The sequence below is a fragment of the Micromys minutus genome (genome assembly GCF_963924665.1).
Source record: "Micromys minutus genome assembly, chromosome: 1".
Classification (NCBI taxonomy): Eukaryota; Metazoa; Chordata; class Mammalia; order Rodentia; family Muridae; genus Micromys; species Micromys minutus.
In genome coordinates this window covers 230,441,182-230,454,949 of record NC_137969.1, presented here as the reverse complement: position 1 = coordinate 230,454,949, position 13,768 = coordinate 230,441,182, and the positions used below count along the sequence as shown (strand labels likewise).

General features: G+C 48.7%; 1 protein-coding gene across 1 annotated transcript in view; it reads right to left on the bottom strand.

Moving 5' to 3' along the window:
• The window catches only part of ESRRB (estrogen related receptor beta), a 91,464-nt gene that overhangs the window by 15,411 nt on the left and 62,285 nt on the right, over positions 1-13,768 (bottom strand). The window contains exon 3 of the mRNA XM_080908311.1: positions 11,842-11,958. Coding sequence (XP_080764437.1) covers positions 11,842-11,958 — 117 coding nt within the window. The remainder of the gene's footprint in view (positions 1-11,841; positions 11,959-13,768) is intronic.

Sequence of the window (13,768 nt, the reverse complement as noted above, 5' to 3'; positions counted from 1 at the left end):
TCAACAGTGGTTAACAGCATGGCTCACAGGGGACTTTATATATACACTGTTTAATCCACAACATATGGAGCGGCTGTGATTACCCTCATTTAACAAGTAACAGACTGAGGAGCTGGCTGGTCTGCCCAGTGTCAGTCCCCAGGCTCCATTGCCATTCTGAGGAGTGTCCTTCCAGGACACCTCTCAAACTCTCTGTGCTTCTATTCCAGATCTTTAGACCCAGGCAGCCAGTGACCCCAAAGAAAGGATGTGTCAACTGTCACATCATCTTTTCTGGTTGGAACTAATCAAGGATCGTGGACTGGTGCAGAATGGGTTTGTTCTTCTAAACTCCTATCCCAGATCAAAGCTGCGAAGCCTATGACCTGTAACCCAGTGGTCATGTTCCGACTGATCTATTTCCTGACACTCGAGAAGGTGGTTCAATATGTCAGCGTCATCCTCTGGCTAGAAAAGGCAGCACTGGTCATACCCGCTCTGCTGGAGTCTGGGCTTTCCTGGCTTTTCCCGGACAATTGACCTGGAAGTCCAGGTGCTGCTTTCAGGGCCACTACCACAGGCTTGTTCCCATCATACTGTGGGTCCTCTACTCCCTGCAGTCCTACACCACCATAGTCAGGATTTGCTAATTTGGAGTGGAGGACATGGGCCTGGGCTTCCCGGATTTGTGGAGCAGAGTTGGTGCCACCTCCAAATCCAAATCTAATGACTTCGTGTTTCTTGCGCAGTGCTTGTAGCTCAGCTTTGCAGTTGAATACCACCAGCAGTAGGAAGCATCTCATCAGGTGTGCTGCCTGCCTGTAATACCAGCCCTTGGGGACTGGGAACAGAAGGATCAACACTTCAAGGTCATGCTCAAATATATAGACAAGTCTGAGGATAGTCTGGGCTACAAGGACAGAGGAAAAAAGCATCTCCATTTGCGGATTCGTAAGCCACCAGCGATCAGAGGATGCTCAAAGGATGCGACAGTAAAGCGTTATCCCCACTGACTGATACAATGGACAATTACTTCTAAATCACCCCGTGACTTCAAACCTGGGAGAAAATAAAGTCTTTAAGTAAAAATGTCTTATTGTTTGTGTACTTATATTAGGTAAGTACAAAAAAAAAAAAAAAAAAAAAACTAGTCCGGAAGTGCAAATAAAATACTAATTAACTTATAGTTACTCTCTCAGATTAAGAGCCTTTCATTGAGACTTTCCAAATATAAAAAGGTATTAATAATGCTAATATGAAAATCCTTGCTGATCTCCAAAATACTTAGTAACACATGGCCCTTGTCCTACTGTTGGATACTGTTTAACCCCTTAAGATGTACAGAGAAATTTAATGCTTAGATAGTATCTCAAGAATATAGATAGATAGATAGATAGATAGATAGATAGATAGATAGATAGATAATCAATGTAATTCTTAGATGTGGGCAAACAAAGTCCTTGAGTTTTGGTCAGAGCTAGACTCCCAGATCAGTGTGATAAGTTCCCAGTATAAGCATAGTAGTGGCCTAGGTAAACCCAGATGGACCAGCTACCCGAGTGGTAATTGTACTTCCACGTCTTGGCCTCTGAGATGGGGTAATTGTACCAGCCTCACAGGGCTAATGGCTCGTTTACTCCTCATGTCACTTTATGTGAGCATTTAAGAACCTTCAGTGGCAAATAGTATTTGTTTAAAAAATGCCAATACCAAAAACCCTCATCCTGAAGAAGGTTCTGTGTCACTGCTGTTACTAACGTCAGCCATCTTGATTGTATAGTGTTACATTTTCAAGACACCATGATGGGGAGACTGGGTGAAGGGTACATGGAATTGCTCTGAATTTTCGGACAACTGTAGCTCAGTGATCTCAAAATAAAAAGTTTTTAAAAACGTCTAGAAAATTCTGGTGGAGGTATAGAATAGTATATGTGCTGGTAGCTCAGAATCACCACAAACCCTGCTCCTGGATTTCCACCCCAACATAGAACTGAAGATGGAAATAAGCCCGGGTTAACTGCAGCACAACTCATGAGTGCTCAAAGCAGGGAGCAACCTTGTGGCCATCGGATGCCACAGGCAAACAAGCGTGGCCTATGATACCAGTCTACTATTCAGTCATCCTGAGTGAGATTAGACAGAAAGGCAATTGCCCAGACACAGGGCTGGGGAGGAACTGGTTAAGAATCTGGTATGTAGACTTAGTATGCCCGGGTCTCACTTGGAGCAAGCGTGGGGGGTTTGTGCTTATAACCCTAGCACTTGAACAGCTGAGGCAGGAGAGTCAACATGAGCTCTGAGTTAACTTGGGCTTCCAGGTCAGCCTCAGCTATAGTTTGAGACCCCATTTCAAAAGACAGTAAAAATGTCAAATAACCAGACAGTAACAGAGTCCAGCACCCAGAACTCTCGGCCTTGCCTATGTCACACTTGCTGTACCCTTCACCAACCTTATGACACAAACCCAAGGGGCCCAGCCCAGAACCCAGAAATCAGCAGATAAACGTAGAGGAGGGGAGGGTCTCAAAGCTATGCCCCACCTGCTGGCCTCTGCCATCCACTGCAGGCACCTCAGAGCTCCAGACTGTGACTGCTTTGGGGTACTCATTCTTTCTTAATGGAATAGCAACACTCCCCACTTCCCGCCACCTCCTGCCTTGCTTCTCACTTGCAGCCCCCCTCCCCCAACGCTGGATGGGATCCCAGTCTCTCAGAAGCAAAAATAGCTGATTGCAATGGGGTAGCAGCCAGTTTAAGTTTCTTCCATTTACTCTAAAAATAGCCATCTAAAGCATGGTCCCGCCACCTGGCCAAGCCTGTTCTGGTGCTGCCCTCTGACTATCATGTGTCTCTACCCTTGGGGGCGATGGGAGGTGGGGAAGCTGTGTGTCTGGAAGTCAGTAGTATCCTTCCCTCACTTCTGTCCCAAGCTAAAGTCAGGAAAAATCCCTGTTGACCTTGCTATGGTATTCATGGTTGACATGTTTTCTCTCCAAAACCCAGCACCACCACTGACTCCACCATCTTTGGCTTCTTTACTCGGTGAAGCAGGTACTGAACTGAACGGGGTTCTGCATATAAAGGTGTTCGTTCATTCGCTCATTTCACTACTGAGCTGATTGACAGACAACTCTGAAGGGAGAGTTCGTGGCTGTCATGGGAGTGAGGGGGTGGACAAGAGGACTAGAGAAAGGTCAGGTGAACTTGGGGACATAGCTGGGGGTTGTTGGCCTATCTCACAGAAAGCCTTGTGCTCAGTCTCCAATATGGCCATAAACGTGTAGGATGGGATCTGCCGGTAACCCCAGCCTCAGGAATGAAGGATCATTCTTAGATGCATAATGAAGTTCAAGGCTAGCCTGGGATACATAAGACTGAGCAAGGTCACACAGCCAGCAAGGCCAGAGGATCAGCACCTGGATTTGTAGGTGACGAAATGTTACTTCATTTCAGTCTTGCATGGTGAGAATTAGACTGGAAGGAGACTGGGGCTTGAAGACACTGGGGTCATGTACTGTCTGGAACAAGTACCTGTTCAAAGTTCTTTGGTGACTATATACTGGATCTAGGTCTTTATGATACATTTACTTTTCTCTGAGTATTCTTCCCTGGGGTGGGGGGATTATGGGTTGGAGCTTAACCTGGTGTCACAGTTTGCTGTGATGAACACCATGGCTAAAATCAACGTGGGGAGGAAAGGGTTTATTTGGCTTACAGGTTACAGTCTGTCATTGGGGGAATCCAAGGAATGAACTCAAGGCAGAAACCTGAAAGCAGGAACTGAAACAGAGACCATGGAGGAGTGCTGCTTACTGGATTGCTCCTCATGGATTACTCAGCTTGCTTTCATATACAATCCAGGTCTACCAACCCAGGTATGGTATTACTCACAGTGGGCTAGATGCTTCTGTGTAAATAAAGATAACACACCCATAGACTTGCCTTCAGACCAATGTGATAGAGGCATTTTCTTAGTTAAGATTTCTTCTTCCCAGATACGTCTAGGTTTATGTCCAATTGACAAAAACTAACGGGTGCACCTGGTGATGGGGATGGGGGGGGAGAGGAGGAAGTAGGAGTGGGGGGAAGGGAGGAAGTGAGGGTAGGGGATACTCTCCTGGAAGGTAAACCTCTACATTATGTTCCCAGACTCCTTCCAACTCCTCTGTGGGCTCCAGGTACCCAAACAGTTACAGGAGAACTCCAGAATTCTCGCTATCAATGTCTGTCTACTGTCACTTTCCCTCCTCTAGACCCTTCTGGTCCATGGCATCACACCAGTGAGGACATTTCGCCTGTGTTCTCACAGGCCATAATCTACACCTAAATCTACACCTCCCAAGTTAAAAGTCAGTCCAGCTAGGCCCTAGTAGGCTTGCTGAGGAGAGAATGCAGGCTCCTGCTAAGCAGGGGAAGCATGCTGAGGTTAGGACCAGCTTCCTACAGGGAGCCTAGACACCCAACTCTGTCATGTCCTAGCTGTGTAGGTCTAGGAGGGGGGGGAAATCACCCAAGCACACCTGGGCCAGATCAATCATGGTGGGTCTCATCCTGGTGCCATAGCTCTCCATTTCCTTGCCTGTGATAGACACTCTTAATCAATCACCGCACCACAGCCTGCTGGTCCCAGATACTCCACTGGGGCCTCTCAATCATGCATACTAGCACCCTGGAGCTGACAGTCCAGTGCAGAGGCAATTTGCCACCCTGCTTCCTGAATTAAGAACAGGGGTGGTAGGGGATGTCAGAGTAAACAAAATAAGCCATGTGCATAAATAAACAAACAAGGTCATTCCTTGAGGAAGGGAAGTTCAATGACAGCAACTGATAGGGACGGTGAAATCTACAGGAGACTCAAAGGATGAGAAGCCTGCCTTCAGGAATGTACTCAGAGGGAGGGCATTGTCTGGAATTCCTAAGGAGAGAAGTTAGCCATGCTGGGAGACTGAAAGGCAGCCCAAAAGGCTGGAGCTAAAAGGATAGGAATGCGGATAGGACATAGAGGTTGATGGCGGAGTAATCAGAGCAAAGCTGAACCCTGTGGACAGATTCTAGGCATTATTCTAAGTGCAATGGAGAACTCCAGGAGGATGAAAACAAGATGACAGACTTTCATTAAGGCTTTAAAAAGACTCCTCTGAGCTGGCTGAGGTGGCACATCGCAACATTTGGGAGGCAGAGGCAGGTGAATCTCTGAGTTCAAGGCCAGCCTGGTCTACAGAGTGAGTCCCAGGACAGCCAAAGAAACCTTGTCTTGAAATCTTGAAAAACAAACAGAAGCTAGCATGGCTTCTAAGCCAGCACTGTGTGGGGCAGAGATGGGAAGAACTCGGCAGCTTGCAGGTGCCTGCTTAGCTCCAAGTTCCATAGACAGTCTAAGGGAATAAGGCAAAAACTGATAAAGCAGGAGAATCAGTGTCCTCTACTGACCTGGGGACTGATACATACATACTATATGCTATGTGCTATACTATATATACTGTATACTACACACACACACACACACACACACAGGTCCTGGAGCTGAAGCTGTGTTCCAGGCCCTTCTCCTGGGAAACTAACTCTTCCACATACACATGTGGGAAGCAAACAAGCACACGGTGCTTCTATGACAACCCTCAAGCCCAGATGTTAAGGAAAGGAGTGAGTACACTACAGTCTACGGGCCAAGTCCAACCTCCCCTTAGGAAGACACTGCTCAGCCTATCATTACATCAGTGGGGTTGAGTGCTTATGAGAAAACATCCCGGTTAGTGGCTACTTCGGGGAAATAAAAAATAAGGAAACCTTGTGAGAAGAGCACCGCCTGGGAGTTGCTGGCTACGGTGGTCCAGGATCCTAGGGCTAGAAAGATGCTGCAGTCGTCAGGGGCACCGGCAGCTCCTTCCGTGGACCTGAGTTTGAATCCCAGCAGCAGTGTCAGGTGGCTCTCAGCTGCCTAATTCCAGCTCCAGGGGATCCAATGCCCTCCTCTGGCCTCCGAGGGTACCAATGAACACATGGCACACAGAGATATACACACTTTTGTTTTGAGGCAGGATCTCAGACTGCCCAGAATATGTACACCAAGCTGTCTGCCTCTACCTCCCAAATGCTGGAACTAAAGGCCTGTGAACCTACACCCAGCACACAGACAAACCCACAAACTCATGAGTCTATTCCAAAACAGCCAGCACTGCTTACTGAGGCTCTATCTTGAAAAAATAACTACTACCACCACCGTCAATCTCACTCACATAAAGTCATTGAAAACTAAAAACCAACATACTAGAATAAAACTAGAAGCTCGGTAAAATGGCTCATCCCTGTTATCCCAGCCTTCGGGAAACTGAGGCAAGAGGATTGCTGAGAACATTACCCTGAGCTACAGAATGAAAACCCTTCCCAACAAACAAAAACCTCCAGATGAACCTGCAGGGAAAGGCAGAGAAAGTAACGCAAAAGCCAGGATAATGGTTTCCTCCAAAAAATGGAGAAAAAAAAAGAAATGATGGGGATATGACAGGGACCTTTAATGGTGCTTCTGCCTGTGGTGGAGGTGTCCATATTCTTCCTGTGTGGCATATGCTCATACATGGAGGCTGAGAGTCGGGGTTCAAGGTCTGCCCAAGGAACTTAGTGAGACCATGTCTCAAAGGGGAGAGAGCTGAGGTAGAGCCGTTGTCTAGTACACATGTGGCCCTGGGTTTTATCCCAGCCCTACAATTAATTGAATAGTACTTGAAGCTTTTCTATTTTACTGTTTCTATTTCCAAGACAACATGAAGCAGGGATCATTAGCTAAGTGTGTATGGGGACCCCAAACTGCTTTCCAGATGACAGAAAAGTGAAAATCCACTTTGGGGGTTGAGGGGTTAGGGCAGGGAAGATTCGAACAAAAGAGCCTGCTGAGCCAGAAACCAGCATTGGACATCATGGTGGATTCCAAGAGACATCCCTGGAAATGGGGAAAACAAGAAGACAAGAGTCACGCTATGATTCTCATTTTCCAGAGGAGGGAAGTGAAGCTTAGAGAGGTCTAAGCTGCTCTCCCAAGGAGCCGATAAATGATCAACCAGGGTCTGACCCAATGGGGTGAACCTGTGATCCAATGCTCTGGTGTGCGGTGCCCAGAGTGGAAAGTAGTAAGAATTCACACAGCCTTGAGCAGTTGCCTCTAGTCAATCAACACCCGTCCAGCCAGAGGTCAATGTACCTGAGTATGCAGAAGGTTTTAGGAAGACCTTTCCAGCCATCAGATTGGAGGATGGGGTGGGAGGGCACTGTATATAAGCAGAAAGCAGTAGGATGTTGTCCTCTGACTTGCTGGAGAGTTAGTTTGTTTCAAAACATTCATTTATTTTGGAAAAGCAAAAGAATGTCACCTCCTTCATCCACAAGACTAGAAGAGTAGTATTTCTGGCACAGACCAGAGGCAGAGCACTCTATAAATACAAAACTATTAGATCGCATGCAGCAGGAACCTGATCAGGGGCCTCCTTTTAATTTCCTGACATGAGCTGGCCACTAACCCAATTACCCAGAATCCCCGGAGGAGCTTTCTGCTTTTCCCATCGCTCACGGGGAGAAGTGAGAGCATATTGCATGGCCATCAGCCCAGCTTTCACTGAAATCAAATTTCTTTCAGAAAACACTTGGGAAGAGGCAGGCAGGGCTGAACAGGGAGGGGACAACAGGGGTGGCTGAAGAAGTCGGGAGAGGAGAAGGTGGAGCTGGCTGGGACAAGCCGGCTAGGAAGTCCAGAAGCCGAACTGAAGACTTGGGGAATGTGGCACCTGGTAATCGCAGCAAGTGGGTTCATTTTCAGGGTTTTTCTGGTCTGGAGACCAAATCAGCCCACACCTGAGATGCTAGGGGACCGTCTGATTCCACTCTGATCCCAGAACTTAGAGAGGATCAGCTTAAGGGAATGCCATCGCCCTTTGAGTGCCCCCAACAGATCCAAAGAAGATCAATGAACGGGTCCTGTCAAGCTCCCTCAACTCTGTGGGCGGCTGAAGGAAAGACAAGCAGAACCCGAGTGTATCTAACTCTGGCTGAATTGGCACCAGGGAGCCGACATGTCATGGCTGTCTGACTGGATCCTCACCTTTACCTGATGAACAGCAGGTATCGATACAAGTGAAGAAAGGTCCAGCGAGTGTTACGTACGTACGTAGGAACCACAAATGCCAGTCACCAGCTCTGAACCCGAGTCACATTTTATGTTCAACTCTGCACTCTGAAAAAGGAGGACTTTCCCAGAAAATGTGAATTGCCACACAAAAGGTCTGTATAAAGACCCTGGGACGCCACCTCCGTCCACTGACATCCCAGTCATCCTGATATAGACAGGGCAAAGCTGAAGGAAGTCACATGGGAAATAGGATCCAACTCCCACCACCTGAGGAATGGAACAGGCTTTGATCCTGTGACAGAAGACACTACACACCTGACATCCTCCCTAGTAATGGCTGGAGCCCCTAAGTCACAGATCAGTGGCATGCACTATTTTACTAAGAAAGTCACTGGAGACATCTTGAGCTGCTTTAGGGTACTGAGCTAAGAGAAGAGCAGGCTAGTCTGGGAGATCAGAAGTGCCCAGCAACTGAGCCATGAGGCAGGCTGAAAAATAAGTCAACGTGTGTGTGTGTGTGTGTGTGTGTGTGTGTGTGTGTGTGTGTGTGTGTGTGTCTGGAGCGGGGGTAGCCAAAGCTACTGGGTAGTTAGAAATCGGAAAATATGGTTCTGACATGTAGAACTGGAGTGGGAGGGGGGTGGGAGGAGGTTAGTGATTCTATTCCCTGCTTCCCTGTAAGACTCTGAAAAACCCCTGTTGACTGTGAGACCCTAACACAGGAAGCAAGCAGGCACAGCAAAGTGTGCCGTTTGTTTCCAGAATCAAGTCAGAGTGAGGCAGGAGCCCAGGCTAGCCCCCAGGGATTAGACCTTGCACATGTAAGCAAGGAGGATCGCCCAAACAAAGCTGGAGCCAGGACTACTGCCAAACGCTCTTCCTGGCAGTGACCCAGACTCCTGCAGGCTCCTCCAAGGCTGGTCCCCCAGTGGGGCTTCTGATACCAGGTACCACAGGGGACCCACACTAAGCAAAGAGCTCGGCTTCACTCACACTCAGGGGGCTTCCTGTCTGCTTTTCTCTTTCAGATATAGGCCTGCCAGCACTGGAGGTGTGGTGGGATGTGCCCTGGTGACTCTCTTCCTCCCTCAGGAGAAGCTCCCTAAGGGCTGAATCAGGCTCAGTATTTCAGGACAGGAGACATCTGGCTGCCATGGGGGAAGCCACTTGGGGGGGGGGGGGGAGACTCTGGGATCACCCAGTCCTCCCACTTGGCCAGCATGCATCCTTGCAGCGCTCCTGCTGGATGACCTGCATTATCCATGCCAGCCCAGCATCTCCCACCACGGCCCTCCTAAAGAGAATCCTGAGCTGTCAAGGGACTGAGTGTTGATTCCCCCATTCCTGGCTTCTGTCTCGGGGCGGTGGGGGGCGGGGTGGGAGAGGGACCTGGGCCTGATCTTCTCAAGAGGGGGGCTGGAGGTGTAATAGCCATCTCCCTTGAGCCCCTGTGAGTCCCATTTATCACCTTAAAGGGGAGGTTGCCTTTTGCCCACATTACCTCAGGTGTGGAAAGCAGGCAGAGAGCTATGCATACTCCAGCCAAGGGAGGGAGTGTCTGCTCAATGGGCTCCTGCCTGGACTGGTGTCTCACTCGGTTTCCAGAACAAGAGGGCTCTCCCTCTGGGGCTTAGGAGGAAGTCTCTTTAAATCCTAAAAACCCGAAGGCTCCCAGCACCCAAGAACAGGTGTAAAGAGACCGACCAGCCTGCCTCTGTGGGCCGCCTCATCGGAACACCGGGTGTCTTGGCAGCAGAAAAGAGCCTGGTGTTACAAGGCAGGGGATCAAGTCCAGCCTCCATCTTGGTCACACCTATATACAACCAAGACCAGAACTGTACCACGGTCTTCCACACAGCACGCCCAACACAGCCCACTCCAAAGGAGAAGACTGTTTCCTCCACAGAGCCCTCTGAACTGCAGCCAACACATCACCAAGGGATTGAGAAATGACAAAGAAGAGATTTGCGGTGAATAGTTTTGTGTCAACTGGATACAAGCTATAAAGTTATAGAGAGGAGAGAACCTCAATTAAGAAAATGCCTCCATAAAATCTGGCCATAGGCAAGCCTGTAGGGCATTTTCTTAATTAGTGATTGATGTGGGAGGGTCCAGCCCATTGTGGGTAGCACCATCCTTGGGCTGGTGATCCTGTGTTCTATAAGAAAGCAGGCTGAGCAAGCCATGAGGAGGAAGCCAGTAAGCAGCATCCTTTGGCAGCCTCTGCATCAGCTCCTGCTTCCAGGATCCTACCCAATTTGAGCTCCTTTCCTGACTTCAGTGATGGACTACACAATGTGGAAATGTAAGCCAAATAAACCCTTTCCCCCACAACTCGTTTTGGTCATGGTATTTCATTGCACCACAGACCCAAAAGGCAAATTGGAGCTTCTTTATAAGAACAGATGCTAACCTGGGCCCAGGCGAGGAGGGAAAGGACCTGGAATTTCCCTGAACACTAGAAGGTCCACCCAAGCTGTCTCTCAGGAAAATAGCTCAGAGCAGGGTACAGGAGAGGAGTAGGGAAAGTGCCCATCCTGCTGAAGGTTGAGCTAGGTTTGGGAGGCAGGCAACCCCAGGGAAGACTTCCCTTCCCAGAGGAGAATGCACCCCCTAGCATGCCCCTTTCTCTTTGCCTGCCCTGTTCCTCATCCTCATAAATTTTTCCTGTTTCCTATCATGTTAAGAAGGATCGAGGCTCGGAAGGTGATCTGTAAGAATTTACACTGGCTCTCTCTGAGAGAGACGTGCACATACACTGATGTGGGTACATGCAACAGTTGGACATACATACATTCATACATACATTCATACATACGCACACATGCACACATGGACACACGTTCTCATGGACATATGCATGCACATATGCCATTCCCAAAATGGTACTGAACAAGATTGAACCCAGGCAGACCCATGGAGATGATGAAGAAAGAAGAGCCTTACAGCAGTCTTCCACACAATGAGCCTGATATCACCTCACAGTTCCCAGGAGCCACTTTTAAAGTAAAAGAGATGCCCAGAACATTAGTTTCACTGTGCTTTAGTTAACTCAACCTAGGACCAGGGTTTGGTTTCCAGCACCCATACAGCAACTTACAACTACTCACTCCCAGGGGACAGGTGTCCTCTTTCTGTCCTCCAAGAGCACCTGTCCACATGCAGACACTCACACATACACACAAAAGAAATACAAACTGGTAAAGTTAATTTCCTTAATTAAAATCTTTATAAAAAAAATCCGGGAAGGATAAAAGCTTTGCATAAAGCCAAAGATATATAAACGGAACAAGAATAACCACCTCGGCTGGAACTAAATGAAGCTCAGCTGGCACTTGGGACACCTATAGCATGGTGCAGCTCTGCCGTGTGTAAGGGCTCACCTGCACACCTGAGGGAGGACCAGGGATTCTGAGGTCACTTGCTAAGATGGATTGGGGGCTGGGGAGGGGGGCAGCTAGTTCAAATGAGGACTTCCCACAATGACAAGCTACAGCTGAGGCTCCAAATAGGGTCTGGTGTCCCAAAAGGATGTGTGGCACCTCTGGACTTCCATACGACTGGCCCACAGCTTTCCAAGAAGATGCCCGGCAGGCCTGTAGCTGTATTTACTCACTTGCTGCCCTGGGGAAGGTCCTTGGTGCCACCCTGAGCCCATAAGTACCCTTTTTCACAGGTCTGACTCTCCCCAGCAAGACAAACCAAGCAGAGCCCAGACCCTGGTGCTTGACTGTTGGGCCTCTTACCTTCCTTCAGCATCCCTACTTTGAGGCATTTCATGAATCGGCAGGCCTGACAAGACTTGCGCCTCCGTTTGGTGATCTCGCATTCGTTGGTGGCCGGGCAGCTGTACTCGATGTTTCCTGCAACAGAGAGAAGGTTGCCAGGTGTCTGCTGTCCCGTCAGGACTCTCACCAATTAGGTTGACGATCTGGGGGTTAATTGGCCGGAGCTGACTTGCCCCGCCCAGGGTTACATAAGGAATTGCTTCTAGAAGCAGGGGTTCTAAGCGACTGTCAGAATGCTTCAAGCTCTCCCGTACCAATTCCAGCCTGTGAGCTGGGTAGGCCAAAAAAGCCACCTGGAGAAAAATGTTCTCATGAGAACGGTCACTCATGGTTCGGAAACAGCCCCAGCATTTGGAGGAGGGGTGGAATCAAAATATGATGAGCCAGCATTTAACCACAGGAAAAGAGCGGCTGTGCAGAAGTGAACATCAACACAGACCACCCCAGCTCCTCCAGACTCTAGCTTTCGCCAGTCACTAGGAAAACCTCAGGAAACTGGTATGACCTGGACCTTGCGTCCCACTGGGGCCAGGCCACCTAGCTCCCCTGACTTAACACTTTCCTGTCACCAAACCTTAGTTTTCTCATCTGTAAAACAGTTCGTGAGCTCCTAAGGGAAGGGCTAAGCAAAATCTTATGTGAAAGATCTCTTGGCTCTCAGGAGGCAGATCTGAGAGTTCAAGGTCAGCCTGAGTTCCGAGTCAGCCAGAGCTGCAGAGAAACCCTGTCTTGAAATAATTGAAGCCTAGGTTGGATCTGGTGGTGTCCACCTTTAATCCCTGCAGAAGCAGGCAAATCTCTGTGTTTGAGGACAGCCAGGACTATATACAGTGAGACCCTAATTTCAAAAACAAACAAACAAAAAAAAAAAAAAAAAAAAAACAGAATTGTAGCCTAGATTAGGCAATCAAAGTTCAAGGCCATCCTGAACCAAGGAGACCCTGTCTTAAAAACAAAATGGGGCTGAGGATGTAGCTCAGTTATAAAGTGCTTGCTTAAGGTCATACAGTCCTGTACACCACACACACCAGGCCTGGTGCTGATCCTAGCATGTGGAGGCAGACTCGGGAGGGTTAGAAGTTCAAGGTCACCATTAGCTACAGAACAGGAATCGGAAGGCAGCCTAGACCGTATACACAGCCTGTCTCAAAAAAGAACTATATAATCTGTCTCATAAAGAACTACTTTGTAAGTATGGCAAGCCATTCAATTTGTCCCACCTGGGGGGCGGGGGGCGAACAGGATGCTCAGTGGTTTAAGGACAACTGAAGCTACATGCCTGGACTATCTCAAACTATAAAATAACAAACCACTTCAGCACACAGGTTGGTTGTTTTATAAACACAGACTCATACTGAAAACATGGCTGCCTTCCTGATCCAGGAACAGTGTCTACCCTGAATTCCTGTCAGTTGACCACCTATTTAACAACTGTGGAACAACAAACCGGCACCAGGTCCTCATCCCATCCCTTAGGGCAGGGAAGAAGCTGGGGACCTGCCCTGCTCCACACCTACCCACTCACAGTAATAATATCCAGGGCTTATTGTGCACCTACTATGTGCAGCCTCTAGATAGGCTCTCTAGACCCTTACCATACCTCAGAGCTGACCTATCAGTGCCCAATTCACAAGCCAAGAAATGGAGACTCAGGCCCAGAGCCCTTATACCCACTCCCCTGTAGCTCCCAAGCGGCTTGAAGAAATCAGAAAGCACCTCACCAACAAAGGCAAGCTCCCGTTGCTAAGTAACCTACAGCTGAGGCGGGAAGTGTCCCAGGGCCTCCTGCGCCACAGCTTCCTAGAAGGGCTCTGAAGCAGGGTCAGAGATGGTCCCAAGTTACCACACTGCAGCAACCCCACAGCACAAGCCAGGAAACCCCAGA